The following is a 15,957-nucleotide window of genomic DNA, read 5'->3' as shown; positions in this document are numbered from 1 at the left end:
CGAACCTGTGGATTGTAACTGCAAACAAGATACGTGGATGTACCTACTACCATAATTTATATACAAAAACACACGTGTATTGTATAACTGCGCAATGGCATATGTACCAAATGTGCTTTATTAGTTTTGTTTTGTTTTGCTCAAATTATGTGCTTTGTACCACCGCCTCGCTATTTGCGATAAAATACTTATTTATGATTTACCATGAGAAATATCAAGATAGATACCTTACAATGTAACAATATATCTTAACAGTGCACAGCTCAGTTACTATGTATGATGCAAAATTGTTTATGTTGCAAAATTGTACTTACCTGTAACGATAGTTCTACAAAGTATCAACTTAGTTACTATGTACGTTGTAAATATGTTTATGTTGCAAAATTGCGTTTACCTGTAAAACGTAAAATATTATTTTGATGAGATCTGTCCAGCTAAAACACGCACACATGCACACACGCACGCACACCCGCATGCGCACACACACATACTCGAGCGCACACCCACACACTCTCACACAATGAATATTGAAAAATAAAATGCAATAAACTTAAAATCCACATCATATAGCAGAGGACAAGTATTTCCAAATCCAATTTTTTAAAGACAATGTTAAAAACAAGAAAACTTTGTAATACAACTTCACATGACACAAACATACAAGACAATATAACGTTACATATTTGAAGCAGTAAAAACTATAAGAAGCCAAATTTTAAGCAGGACTCGGTGAAATGTGATAATACTAATATATTATAATTATTATAAAAATTGTTACATTTAATATCAAGTGTTAAGGGACTAAGAATAAGCGTGATGAAGTATTACGCTGGCTAAAACAAAAGGCATTCTCTGTTGTTTTATTTAAAGAAATTCTCTATAATACTCAGAATGATAATACCCATTGGAGAGCTTCTTGGACAGGGCAGTATTTTAAAGTGGCGAAAGCTCCAACAGCAATGGCGTCGGAATTCGTATTAATAAATCATGTTATTGTGACATAATTTAGCATAAAGAAATCATAGTTGGAAGAATGCAACTTTTAAAACTACATATATCCGATAGCAACGTAGTTTTGATTAATCTACATGCATCAAATAAAGATAACGTACATTTGCAAACACATAAGAGAATATTATTAAAGACTACAAAGACGAAACATTAATAATTGGAGGTGACTTTAATGCCGTTTTAGACTATAGCTGCGAAAAGTTTAATGGAAGTGATAATAAACCAGTTTCACAATACTACCACTTAAAATAGCACACTATTTTAATAATGACACATATACAGAGTATCATATTCATTTGGATAAAATGTGATAACAATGACCAGGATAGCAATAAAGTAAGAACCAATGTCCGGGTTGTCAAAATAATCTAGGAATTATTGTCCGGATGTCAAAATAACGAACGAACGATCGTCCGTGTTGTCAAAAAACGTGAAAACGAAAGCCCATCAGTGTAAAAATTTGCGTATGAACGAATGTCCGTTATTCATTTAATTAGAATTAAACTGTCTAATATTTATACAGTATTTAGTTTCTGACAATCTTTAAAGGACAGATTACTTTTAACTTGAGTATTAGGCGTAAAAATAGTCCTAGAAATGACCGCGAAATACTTCTACCAGAATAAGACATGCAGGTATCATACACTGTGGCAATAAAACCACAGAGTTTGTTCTGAACACAGGGGCAATAAAACCACAGATATATTAATAAACAAGATTATCGATGGTTCTTTGATTAAACAACGCTATACATTGTATCAAATGCTCAAACGATGAGTGCCAAACTGTGTGCAAACAACTGAATTAAATAGGTACTTTAACCAAGAGCATTTATAAAATGCATAAACATTTAAATGAGAAGTGTATATTACTGCTAATTTTGACAATGTCATCTTGTGTTGACAATATCATTACGTTTAAAAAAGCAAACACCTATAGAGTACAAAGACCTATAGAGTACATTTTATAGGTCTTTAAAAAGACTGGATGATTGAAATCAGATGCGGCGTTGCGTGGCACTATAACCAATGGGTACACGTTCAGCCTTTGTCTGGAATTCTGCGAGTTACTTGAATCGCCCTCTGATCAATTTTATCGTAATGTGAAAAGGGTCTATTCTTACCATAAAACATCAAATCAAATAAACTGCATCATAGTACAATGTGATATGAGTGATATATTCAGAACAAAAAATCCAACAGCAAAGGTTTATACATGGCATTATAACACTCACCCAGCAAATGTTTGCAGATTAGATTATTTTTTAATCTCAAACAACATTTTAAATTCCGTGATGGACTGTTCAAATGATATTAAATAGTTAAAACAAGAAACAGGTCCTAGATATTTTTAATTAAACAATTCGTTATAACTAGATAATGAAGATCAGTCAACAATTAAAAATGAAATAAATTGTTGAGTTTTAACAAGAAGTTAACCCAAATGCCCAATGGGAATTAATTAAAGGAAGAATAAGGAATGAAACTATCAACTATTCAAGCCATCAAAAATTAATTTAACAATAAACAATAAAATGGGCTACGAATATAAATTTGAATTAATTATATAACAATACTTATGACAATGAAACAAAGCGTGGTATTCGCAATCCATTATTTCGATGTCGCCATTTGAACAACAATGTGTATATAATATTGAATCAAATTGTAAGTTTAAATTTCTACCAAGTTCAACCTTGAGTTTTTGATTATCACTGAGGAATTTTGCAAAAGCAGTTTTACATTTTGTTAAGATATTCAGGGAAAAGTATCTCTCGGCATCTGGATGTGTTTAAAAGTATTTATAATGATAACACCGACTTGAATTTTGTATCGTGTCATGCCAATCTTGTGTATCACAGTCAATACTACGTTGTTTGAATATATTAATAAATAAGGTGTTATCGCATTGTTCTTGATTTGTCCAGGCATAAACAGAAGATTGTTATTTTAGTGGCTCAACAGTCCCTTTCGATATTGTCTATTCATAAAAGCATTTAATAACAGTTTCTAGGATAACGATTAATGGGCATATGCAGTAATTTGCACCAATTCCTTATGCAGTTAGTAGATAGTCTTTCACATTCTGCCAATGCTATACATGTGATAGCGTTTTTATTTATACCCACATATTTTTACAAAAGAGAAGAGCATATTTTATTTTTGCTTAAATACATAGCCCCAGGCCTAAGAGTCATAACACACTATTGGTGTTATCATCTGGTCGAATATTGTAAACATATGCGCTGGGGTTAAGTAACCATATGATTTTTGATACGAATATATTGAGAAAAAAAAGCTTTCTGTGCTTGCATGGCTTAATTATTAAGAGCTACTGACTATGATAAGTAAGGCGTAAACATGAGCCCCATATAATTGTAATTAGATGTTGTTTAAACCTGTTGTCCCCTAAAATACCATCGTTCGCACTTTTTTAAGACACCATTTTTACGAAACACGATGATTTATTTGAATTGACTTCCATTCCAGTAGTTTCGCAATATGTTTATATAATATTTAATTGCTGTTGTAACTTTTGAACAATTTCTGCACAGTTTGCTGTATCATATGCAAACATTAATCATAAAATTCGGGTATTTGTTTATTAAAAAAATACAAGATCCAAATTTTTCTTTTAAAAGCCCAGATAATTCATCAATAAATAAATCGAAGATAATATTTTGTCTCCCGGTCTGGTACCATTGTTGAAGGAAAAGAACTCTCTTGTATATGAATTAGAGAACATTCCTTCTCCTTCCTGAGGAATTAATCTTTACACATGACTTAAAGTTATTATACATCGACTTTAAAATATAGAGGAACTTGCCATGAAGCCCCTTTTTCGAAACATTCAAATAATTCAATGTGATTAATTTTATCAAAAGCTTTTATAAAATCGATGTATTAAAAATAAAATCGACCCTTTCTTTTGGTAAGATAATTATTTTTGAATCATTGCTTGAAGACACAAAATATTGCCAACTGCTGAATATCCACAGTAAATTTCTGCATGAGATTCATCAATGTTATTCTACGCCCAATCGTAAAGTCGTTTGTTTATTATATTAAAAAATATCTTGTAGATTGTATTTGTAATTAAGATACCTCGGTAATTTACGGGATCGATAATCGAGTCAGATTTATGGATTGGGCATATAACACTTGTTGCCCATGTTTGTGGGAATACACCAGATTTAAATATAGAATTTAAAAGTATGCAACAATATGGAGCAAATTAAGACCAACTTACCAACAAATCCTACAGGTCGATCAGTAATAACTAATGGCACCACTTCCTCAATATAAGCTTTGATGTTATCATGTACCGACGATGGAGCGCTAAAATATGCCTCTTAATTGGATGTCGCTTCCACCTCACAAAGGCAATAACCCTAAAAATAACAATTCGAATATTTATAAAATTCGGAAGGTATTCCGCCAATTGCGCAACTTTTATTATTTATTAGTTTAGAAATTGCGCGAATGACCTCATCAATTTTATTTGCGTATTAAGAACATTAACGGTTGCGTCGTTAGACACGTTATGACTCTCAAAATTTACACTTAAAGAGTTATCATTAAACAATTATTTACTGAAATAAGTATGCCATGTATGGGCAGGTATGTCACAACTCGTAGTGGGTTTAGTATTCTTATGTTTATCTTTAAATACAACCTAAAATCATCAACCGTCAACTTTTTGGAAATCTAAATTTCTTTCTGAATGCCTAATAGCATGGTGCCGCGCGCACAATACAGAAAATCTGATAATCATATGATATACCCTGGAACAATTCGAATATTTTACTATTTAATAAAGCATTAAAAAAAACACAGTTTGATCGAGGTATTACACGAATTGAACATGTCTTTAACTACAAGAACACAATTGTTCATACCTTCATAGATTTTCAAGAATAATATGATTTGCCTCGCTCTGATTTTTTAAATAACATACGTTAGTTGATTGTATACCAAAATGATGTAAAGAAAAAATGAACTATGAAGAAATTTCATACGTGCCACCCAGGTACGGTAACTGCATGGGTGACATTTCTTCATAGTTCACATTTTTAATTGTTACCTAAAATAATAAAATTACCCCGACAACAAACATATGCACATTTATAAATGAACTGTTAACAGAGAATACAAATGTAAAAAACTACAAACAACAAACAAAATGGGAATGGCTTTTTAATAAACAGTAACATTGGGAGTAAATATTTACTTATTATATTTAAATTACAATTTATTCCTCCTCAAAAACGTTTCCGTATAAATATCTGATGAACATTGTTCCCTACAACGAAAATCTGTTTAAATATGAATTTAAGAATCTAGTCTCTGTGATTTATGTTCAATGTCTGTTGAAACAAATATGCATTTGGTTTTGCCATTGTCCTGATGTTCACATTTTTGGACCAACATTGAGATATATACAGAAACTCAACTTAGCATTTCTACTGATTTCATATTGTCTTATGAATGTATTTCACTTTGTAATATTTTTATCAACAATAGGAACTGCTCAAACTGTGTCTTTTTTATTGTATTACTGGGAAAATATTTTATATTTATGTGCAAATATCAACGATGCCCACCATTTTTTTTTTACAAAATTTTGGAATATTTGAAATAAAAACTAAATATCGAAGAGATAGTCGCAAGCTGGAAGAGTAAGAATAAAAAAAAAACATGAACATAAATGGAATAATTTTGTAATGTCATTCTGTCTTGTAAAATTTCAGAACAAAATAAGAAAAACATGTCAATTATTCTACTTAATATTCTTTTACTTGTATTCGTTAATTATTTCATACATACCACCTTTTTCATTTTCATTCATTCCATTTGTCCATCGTCATCATTATTTGTGTATCACGCTTACTATCCATAATTCATTACTTCTTTTTGTTATACATTTTGTATTTACAGTTTATCTTAGTGTTATGTGCACTAATATGATTATCATATCACGATATATATTATCGCTGTAAATGCGATGTATGAAAATAAATAGTTACAAATAATGGAACATGTTATTATAGTGAACATTTCTAAGTCAAAGGCTTCTAATGACGGCAAAAATATACGGACTGGAAGAATTCACACGTCATCTGTAGGTCTTACAGGTAGACTAACATACCCAAAATCAGCTCAATATCTGAAAGCGTGCTTAAAAACCTCCGGAAAACGGTTATAATAGCGAAAATTTATTGATCCAAAGCACATAACTTAACCACAAATCAATGGACCGAACCGAATTTCACACTTCATTTTGTAGGACATGTTTGTAGACTCCCATTAACAAACTCCGGAAAACGGTTATTATAGATACTATTCCGATATCCACTTTTGTCTCGCATCTCCATGCATTTTACTTTTTATTAATAGAAAGTCCTACCTTGAATTATATCCTTTTGAAAATATTACTTCCCTTGTCAAAAAAACCGTGTCTCTGCTAAATTAAAAATAAAAATAAATTATCTCCCTTTAAAGGAAATTACTTTCCTTTGAAAAAAATTTGCTTAGTCAAAGGCCCGTATCTTCGCAAAAAAATTAAACGGAACAAATTTCAGACTTCGTCTGTAGCTCATGTAGGTAGACTGACAAACGAAACATGAACTCAATAGCTGAGAGCATTGCGTAAAAAACCTCCGGAAACAGTTATTATAGTGAACATTTCTAAGCCCTAGGCCCATTACTTCGTCAAAAATCAACGAACTAAAACGAATTTTACACTTAATCTTTAGGTCATTTAGGTAGACACACATATCAAACATCAGCTCAATATCTCAAAGAGTTGCATTAAAACATCCAAAAATCGGTTATTATAGAGAAAACAAATATATCCTTTTTGTCTCAAATCTCTATGTCTTTTACTTTCTTTTAACAGAAGCTCCTACCTTGGATAATACCACTTTACAAATATGACTTCCCTTGTAAAAATGGCATGTACCTGCCAAATGATAAATACAATTATCACGCTTTTAAGGTGGGTTCCCACTGCCGATCCGATCAACTCGATAATGCCGATCACCGAAATTTCCCGATCAAACCCGACCAAGCTCGACTAAAAAGGGTATACACGTCTTCTTCTCGACCTCTTGCCGATAACACACGACCCTCACACGACTCATTCACGACGTCCACTAAACCATCTCTCCGATTTGCGCTCGGTCATCTCGACCTATACGCGAGCCCTATACGATCTCAGCTCGACCAAGTAGACCTCAGCTAGATCGCCACCAGATCTTCACACGACCAGATCGTGATGGTCGTACTACAGTCTTACAAAGCGATCTAAAATAACTCGGGTAGAGGTCGAGCGGGTCGGGTACAGAGCTCGTGTATGGTCGAATAGCAATCGGGAAATGATCGTGTACGGTCGAGTAGCCGTCGGGTAGCAGTCAAGTAAATCTGTACATCAAATCAAAAAGAGGTCGAGTGGATCGTGTTGCGATCTTAAATAACTCGGGTAGAGGTAGAGCGGATCGGGTACAGATCGTGTAAAAGATGTCAATCCGATCGCCACACGATTGCTTCACGATCAACTCGATCTTCTACTCGACTTATACACGACCACTTCCCGAGCGCTTCTCGATCAATTTCCTACTCGACCGCTACTGAATATTTTTTGACATGTCAAAAAATATCGGGTAGGAAGCCCGACCAATGCCGACCTATACGACCCTCCCCGATCACTCATGCCGACCGAACCAGACCAGTGCACGACCGCTTGGTCGGGCTTGGTCGAGTTGATCTGATCGGCAGTGGGAACCCAGCTTTAAGCTTAAAACTTTCCTTTGCAAAAATTTACATCAGTCAAACGTCCGTATCTTTGTTAAAACAACGGATCGGAACGAATTTTTTTCAGTGCAAATCTTTCCGTAGAATATATACACACATACGCAGACAATACAGTTCATATATACACAGCTTTTCATGCTGAACATAGTATAAGCAAAGTATTTCATGTGTAGCTATTTGATGGGTACTTACAAATAATTGTCGTACATTCAACATACATTCATATACAAACCCAGTTGTGTTATACTACATTGTTTTTACAACAGCAAAAACACAACAACAAAAACAAACAAGCTTGTACCATACAACATAAATTAATGTTTAATACAAGTATGTTTGTTTTTTATCATAAAAGAAAATAAATTAGTAAGTGCTGAATTGCATAATAAAAGAAAATGTATTATGCAGAGTTACAAAACACATATATGATAACATTTTTTATTTTGAGTTATTACTAGTAATGTCGTTATATGAGATGCAAGTAAATATTTTAACAAGGGACCATATTCACAATTCTTAATTGTATTTTTGTAAATTTCAAAAGCCTGCTTCATACTATTTACAAGTCCATACATTGCTATGGCACGCCTGAACCACAAAAATGAGAAAAACTAAGTTTAAGTAACTTAAACTTAGTTTTTCACTACTTAAACTCAATTTAAGTAACTTAATTCGAATTAACGCTACTAAATGCATTAAGTAGTTAAGAAGAGTTATTTTCTATTTATGTGAGAAAAATGAATTAAGCAGAGAAAAACTTAGTTTAACTCGTTAAGTGCGCCCGAACAACAAAAATTGATTTTTACTACCGTTAAGTTACTTAAATTGCATTTAACGCTGCTTAAAATTAATTTAAGTGCTTTCGCATCGTTAATTGTATTTAATTATTACTTAAGTAATAAAATTTTTACTTAAGTTGAATTATTAATTATCGTTAAGTCAAAACTCGCGTCCGAAAATAAGCATATGAAACAAGCGTTTTGATTGGTTGTCAGGTTTGTTAATAAATTCATGCCCGAGGTCGGAAGAAAAAGATTGCCATGTGGTACGAGCAAAAAATACAGATATTATAAATTTGGATTAGAATCTTAAGTCAGCTAAAATTTGTTTTAGTCTGGAATAACATTCAAAACACCCTTTCATCATCAAATTTTGCTGACAGTCAGTAACTATGCAATAAACGGGTGCTGGACGTTTCGTGCCACTACCAGTTCGTGCCACTGATATTTGTGTAATTGATTGATATGGTGAAAATATTGACCTCAATTCCTTCTTGTTTTGATAAACTTTTACAAATTGCAGAGACAGATAATAATGCCAGTTACTGGTTGATAAGAAAATCTGGATAACTATATCAATACTTTTTGAATTTCTTTAATTTGCTCTTCGATATATCATTCTTTACGGTTAGATCTATAGAAAACACCGACTATGCAAGTACAATGAATTACTGAATTAGGTACAGGAAGAAAATACAAATTTAACCAAGTACATTCACCTTTGTCAAGACTGGAATAGGCATCTGGAATGACACCTTTTTTTTATATAATATATACACATAAAGCTACAAATATTTGTTATAATATATGAGGTTTTTATGTTTGGACCAGTATCTGTGTATTGTCTTAGAATTAAAACCCATATATAACAATTGCTTTGTTTTTCAGATATTTCAGACCTGGAGAGACGTCAGTCTAGAGTCTTTGACAGCCTATTACCAGCAGTTGACATCACAGTAGACAGAGACAACATAGTTGATGATGTTCTGACCCTCTACAGAAGCAAACCAGACATTATCCACCACAGGCTTAATGTAACATTCGAAGGGGAAGAAGCAGCTTGACTTGGGAGATGTTTTCCTGCTTTTTCCTAGCCATGTTTCTAAAGATGTTTTCTGGCCGTACACACAAGCTTCCGATGGTTGATACACGGACTTTGTTTAATGACACTTTGGTAATTGTTGGCAAAATCATCAGCCATGCTTATGTTTTGTGTAATTATTTACCGCCAGCTCTATCACCAGTTGTTTATGTATTGGCAAGTTCGGGGTGCTGTTCTGACGATCTGATACTGTCCTCGTTTATGTCCTACATTCCAGAAACAGACCAACAGTTAGTAAACTCCCTTCTTTCGCAGCATTTCGATGGCATTCATGAAGAGCTGGTAAATTTTATATCTACATATGGAGGTTACGAAGTGCCAAAACAATCTGTTATAAGACAATCTATTGTTGACATTGCCAAGTTAAACATGGTAGTTGTTCCTTTTGTGCCAATTGCTAGAATTAAAGTGGGATTGGACTGTTATCCGCTGTTGTGGAAAGGTGTTAGCGAATCACTTATTGTAAGTTTATTGGACAAATTCAAACCAACACCAGCAAAAGTTATTAACCTGATCAGTTACAAGTCTTCAGACAATGCAACAATGTCCATGTTAGAAGAGAGGATCAAATCCTACTTAGAAAGATTTATCCGTTCGCTTTCAAAGCCACAGCTCCTGGCATTTCTACGTTTCTGGACTTCGAGTGACACACTGTGTATCCGTAAACTTAATGTAGAGTTTAATTCTACCGAAGGAATTAACCGCAGACCAATTGCAAATACTTGTGATGCAGTGCTCCATGTGAGCCGTATGTATTTTTCCGCAGAGGAACTTGCTCAAGAGTTCAACCTCCACCTGAATGACACATCAGCAAGGGTTTTTGACTCAGTGTAGTTGTGTTTTTGACTATTATGTATTATAGTGCTTTAAACTAGACATTATAGTAGATTATGGTGCTTTCTTAGTGCTGTCATGTTTTGAAATATTGTGTTTGTATGTGTTTCTTTGTAAAAAGTGTGACTCTCCTGTATACATTCATAATGTTCATGTAACTAAAATTAAAATTAATTCATATAGACAAACTAGAATTGTTTGTGAATACATATAATAAAATTCTTTGAAAAGATAATTCAGAGCAAATATTGAAAAAAAAAACACATTTTTTAACTTAATGAATAAGTTTGGCAAAGACTGATGTAAACCTGCAAAAAAAGTTTTTAAAAGTAATTTCTGTCAGTAGATTGTCATCTATTTTTGTAATTCCATCTGACAAGTTCAGTATTGACATTATTTATGTAAATAGACTTTTCTTGATATTGCAAAAGAGCTTGTGAGTTCTATGTGATTTTATGTTTTTAACTTATTAAATATTTACCTTATGTGTACTATAAAAAATAATTGTAATGTTTTTTTTTGTGAAAGTATAACTTAGTTTTAAGTTCATTTACTAGTGATAGTGTGAATAATAAACTGATCATATTAGCTTAAAAAATATATGTGGACAAGCAAGTTTTTAGAAAAATTGTAATAGATGTTCACTTTTGAAAAAATACAATGAAAGCCAGTATGAAATTATGATCAGATGCTCAAATTCTAAAAAAATATAGTTTTTTAACAGAGATTTTGGTCAGTAGAAATCTTCTTCTATTTTTGATATTCTTACATTTTTAACGTAATTTTGTTATACTGTTGTATCTTTACCATGTCATTATGGTGTGTAATTTATTGAATGATATCTTTAGCATAGTTGTTGAATAAAAGAGAACAAAATTTAATGGTCCAATGTCCACTTTTTTATCAGTACACAGTATTCAAAAGTATTAACAGTTTGTTCACAATCTAACCATTAATTTCTTCTGTTTAACACAAAGAAATGTTGAATTCATTTCACAAACAATTTAATGCATAGTTTTATGAGGATGTGACTTCCTTCCTGACAAATTACCTATACACATGAACATTTACATTCCAAGTATCACTATGACATCACAATGAGGTATCAACAATTAACCTTGGTAACATGGACATAAATGTAAAATAATGTCAAAGTTTCATACTAAGTCATTGAATCATGAAAATGAGATGAAAGTTGCACGACCATCTGCCACTTTTGAGCATGTATATGCAGACTGGAGATCTGGTACTATATTTCCACTATTACCAACTGATGTAAAGTTGTGGAAACTAACATCTTTGTACACAGCTTTCTGTCAGAAGCACAAAGTTAAAAGTTAGAAAATGAAGTTTTATTTTCGGTGCATTTCAGATGTCAGTTGTGTTAAGGTATATCCATGTTTTCAAAGGATTTATTGTTGATCCAATCATTGTAATGTGTGCCTCAGTATAAACAGAGATGATTTTTTTGCTATGCAATGTAATCAATAGTGATTGAAAACTCATCTCAATAGAAAACAAGTTTAAATCTCCATACAGTGGCTTACACAGGTAAACAAATGGTATTGTGTTGATTAGTTAGATCAACTCACATTGGAGTCTGACAAATCTCTCAGGTAAATACATGTATATCTTCAAGAAGAGTTTGATTGGGTCAGCAATAATACTGCTTCATTTTTTATAGTGTAGGTAAGATATGCAGATATATATTGTACATGTATGGGTACTTTAGAGCTTTTCACAAGGAGTGGAATTCCACCCTTGTTGAAAGTACTGTGGAGACCTCTAGATTTTTTATATTCAATATGCTTTCCTTGTAGATGGAGTGTGGTCTCGCCAACACTTACCCCTTATTTTTTTTATTTTCACATGTATGTGTCTCAGCTGGCACAGTTTTGCATATGAAATACACATATTTTAAGACTTTAATAGAATTTGAACACATCTAGTAACAATACCGATCCTTTAATTCTGCATCGTCAAAAAGTTTCAGGCAGAGATTTTGTGTGAAATCATTAGAGATCTTTCATGAATTTAAGTTTGGCTGTGGCTTCCATATTATTATGATTGATGAGCTACATGTACATGTGTATTTCCAATACCTATATGAGGTATGTTATACCGAAAGACTTCCAGTATAACTGATCAATGTGATTATTTTCCCTTATTGACAAAAAAAATGTATGTTAGGAGTAGGCAACCATAGCTGTCTCATTTTTACGTATAATGGCTTCCAGTGGTATGAAGTAATCAACCTTTAACTTATAGAGTGGCATATCAAGAAGATTCTTTCAGCTCTCAATGACATTTAATTTTCTAAATTGTACATGTACACAGACAAACATTCATAAATGTTAATACATATTATGCAATACCTATATACTGTAAATAAATATATTTCCACGTGGACATGATTAATAACAAATGGCATGAATTTGAAAACAAAAGAAAACACATGTACAAACGAGTATTTGCATTTCCATTCTTCAAGATAAATTGTTTCTTGTGCATATTAGATTTATCAGAGAAAATGTACTATGTTTTATACAAAAACATATATTTTGATTAAAACCTTAAAAACAAATGTGTTCACCTTGCTTAAAATAATGATTGCAAATTTACAAATAAGAGATGATGCCTATGCTTACAACTCAATTTCAAACTTTTAATTTAATAAAAAAGATCATCCTTATAATCTTTATTTTTTCATCACTGCACATACAAATATTTACATGTATAATAAATAATACATTAAAGAATTGGTATCTTACAACAAATACAACATGAACATGTCAGGCACTAACTGAAGTCACAAAAATGTCCTAGAAAAGCAACAATTTCAAAGTTCTGTTGGATGTGCTAAAACAAACTGCATCACATCACCAAATATGTCAAGTCCATGGCTCGTTGAATTTCTGTTGATGGCAATTGTTGTTTGCAGCTGTTGAAAGTTGTGCTGACTCAAAGGGCAGGGATCACGTGGAACAAGGTAGGTGGTGTCATCTTCACTCAATTGCAAATCTCTAATGGCATCTGAAACTGCTTCATTTGGAGGCTGCTCAATGTTCCGAACGCTTGTGTAACGCTGGATATCACCCTGGACTAGTGACTGGAACCACATCATATTTGGTGTTCTATTGTTCTCTGTTCTAATCTTGTGTGTGTTGTGGGTCTCCATCCACTGTCTCAGAGCTCTGTCAATTATCGGCACGAACACATACTGCAAAACCCATCTATGTGTTTTATCATTAACATTGAGCAGCTGTCTTTCCTCCATGTAGTGGAACAGCTTGTAAAACGTATCTAATACCTTGGTGAAAACATCCCGCCAAAGTCTCTCTATGCGTTGATTGTGTACTGATGGTCCTGTCAGGAATGACCCTCTGCCATCGCCATTTACTGATATCATTAACCGACCAATGTCCCCATATTCTGTACCGTTGTCAACTCTGACTCTACTCGGAAAACCGTACGCTTTCACTGACTGGAGGAAGAACGACGCAGCTGCCTTAGAGGTGTTACAAGTGGCGGCCCTAAGGAAAGACACCAGTCTGGAATGTCCATCGATTCCACCATGGACAACTATTCCCCATCTGAAAAAGATCAAAGAAAAGTTTGATAAGTTTCTGTTTTCAGATTAATATTCATTACCTAAACATGCCATGAGAAATTTCTTTATACCTAGTTGATGCATTTGTATAAGACTGAAAGCTACTTCTACAAAATAATCTCACTTTAAATATGCATGAGCTCAATGTGTACAAGTTTTCTGACGTTATGCAAGATATGCATTTGTCAGTAAACAACTAAAATGTAAGAGGGAAGAAATTTTTGAAGTACAAACAATGTACATGTACATTCGTAACCGATGCAAAAAGCTTTCTTTGTTTCTGTTTGTCATAATTGCTTTACAAGTTCCGCAATATAAGATACTATACACTGCCGTCAAAATATGTGATCTTCATTGTTTGACAAGAATTAGAGGAATAGACTTACTATTAATATTAACTGTTGGCCAAGAAAAACACGACATAAATGGCAAATGTTATCAAAAGCAATGCAGATTTGACAAAGCTATTTAAGTTTGAAAAAACTTTAACCTAAGTAACCATAAAATGAAAAAAGTCAAATTTGGCAGTTATTCATGAAAATAAAGAAAATGAACATTATTTTTTTTCTCTCAAAATTTAAAATTTACTTTGAATGAAATATAATGAACACAACGAAGGTTTTGTGCAAGTTTCATCAAAATCCATAATGATCTGCTAAAGGTATCTGCCTGTTTGAAAAAGTTTGGACGACTGCAACAATGAGGACAGAATTTTGAAGGTTTTTTTAATTTGTGAAAAAATCATATTTTTGTGATATATCCCCCATTGTTCATATTTAGGTATATACTGATACCAACCTTATCAAGGAGTGATGTGTATCTAGATGCCACACAGAATTTGCTGTTGGTACACTGTACTTCCTTCTTTGTATAGTAGCTGACCACCTCAAGGCTGTACCAGAAGCATCTACATTTCTCAGCATCTCTCTGCATCTTTCTCTTTTAATGGAAATGCCTCTTGTCTTAAGATAAGCATGCACCTCAGCTGAACCTTTATAAAGAAATTAATATGCAAATTACATACAGGTATATATACATATGTACTGTACATATGAAAATGAAACCAGACACTCCATGGACCCTGTAATCGCTCACCTGGATTACAGTTACATAAAGACAAATGTACATGTAACTTTAAACAGTAATATTTTCTACTCTATATTTCACATAGAATCCCATATGCATGATATTTAACTATGTTTGGTTGTGGTGCCCATCTTGGATGTCAGACCAGGTCGTCTGATGCAATTCTGAAAAGCAAACCATTTAGTGACTGTTCAACCAAATTTTGATTTCAGTTGAACAAGTAGTTCCAGAAAAGAGGATTTTTAATTAGTTTCCTATGTGGCCCTACAAATGTATGTGTTATGTAGAACTTTTTTTTCTTGTTGCCATTTCCTTCAAAAATTGATTCCAGCTGAGTAACTGGTTTCAGACCAGTAACCTTTTTAATGAAACACCCATACATTGTACATATTGAAGTCCTTTGTCAAGCAGTTTCAGAGAAGATTACTAAAGGCCTTAATCGCTCATCTGTAAACCATGAAAAAAGGCAATAAAATCCTGTTAGGCGTGTACTTATTGATAACTTTTTTCCATTTAACTAGGTGTGCTTATCGGTTGCTTTTTGACTTTGAACTAGCTGACAGAAACAGCAATACTCTTTCAATGTCGATATAGGTTGTTGTCTTGTGTCTTATTTGTTAAAGTGTTTGTCTTCTATATCAATCTCAAGAGTTAAGTTCAAATTCAACTGATTTTTACAGTTTGTTTTTCTGTTGTACTGTCCCACATCTGTCCCAGGTTAGA

The 15,957-nt window shown here is 33.0% G+C and overlaps 2 protein-coding genes across 5 annotated transcripts in view; both read right to left on the bottom strand.

Moving 5' to 3' along the window:
- The window catches only part of LOC127830974 (uncharacterized), a 357,196-nt gene that overhangs the window by 246,027 nt on the left and 95,212 nt on the right, over positions 1 to 15,957 (bottom strand). The gene's annotated exons all lie outside the window — the stretch shown is intronic.
- LOC127830976 (uncharacterized) lies at positions 11,423 to 15,727 on the bottom strand. Its single transcript, XM_052355930.1, has 2 exons — positions 14,947 to 15,727; positions 11,423 to 14,131 (listed from the first exon to the last, which is right to left on the bottom strand). The coding sequence occupies exons 1-2, from the start codon at positions 15,069 to 15,071 to the stop codon at positions 13,378 to 13,380; spliced, it is 879 nt and encodes a 292-aa protein (XP_052211890.1). The 5' UTR covers positions 15,072 to 15,727; the 3' UTR covers positions 11,423 to 13,377.

This window comes from Dreissena polymorpha, chromosome 5 (genome assembly GCF_020536995.1).
Source record: "Dreissena polymorpha isolate Duluth1 chromosome 5, UMN_Dpol_1.0, whole genome shotgun sequence".
Classification (NCBI taxonomy): Eukaryota; Metazoa; Mollusca; class Bivalvia; order Myida; family Dreissenidae; genus Dreissena; species Dreissena polymorpha.
Note: the sequence above shows the minus strand (reverse complement) of the source record. Positions and strands in the feature narration are given on the sequence as shown.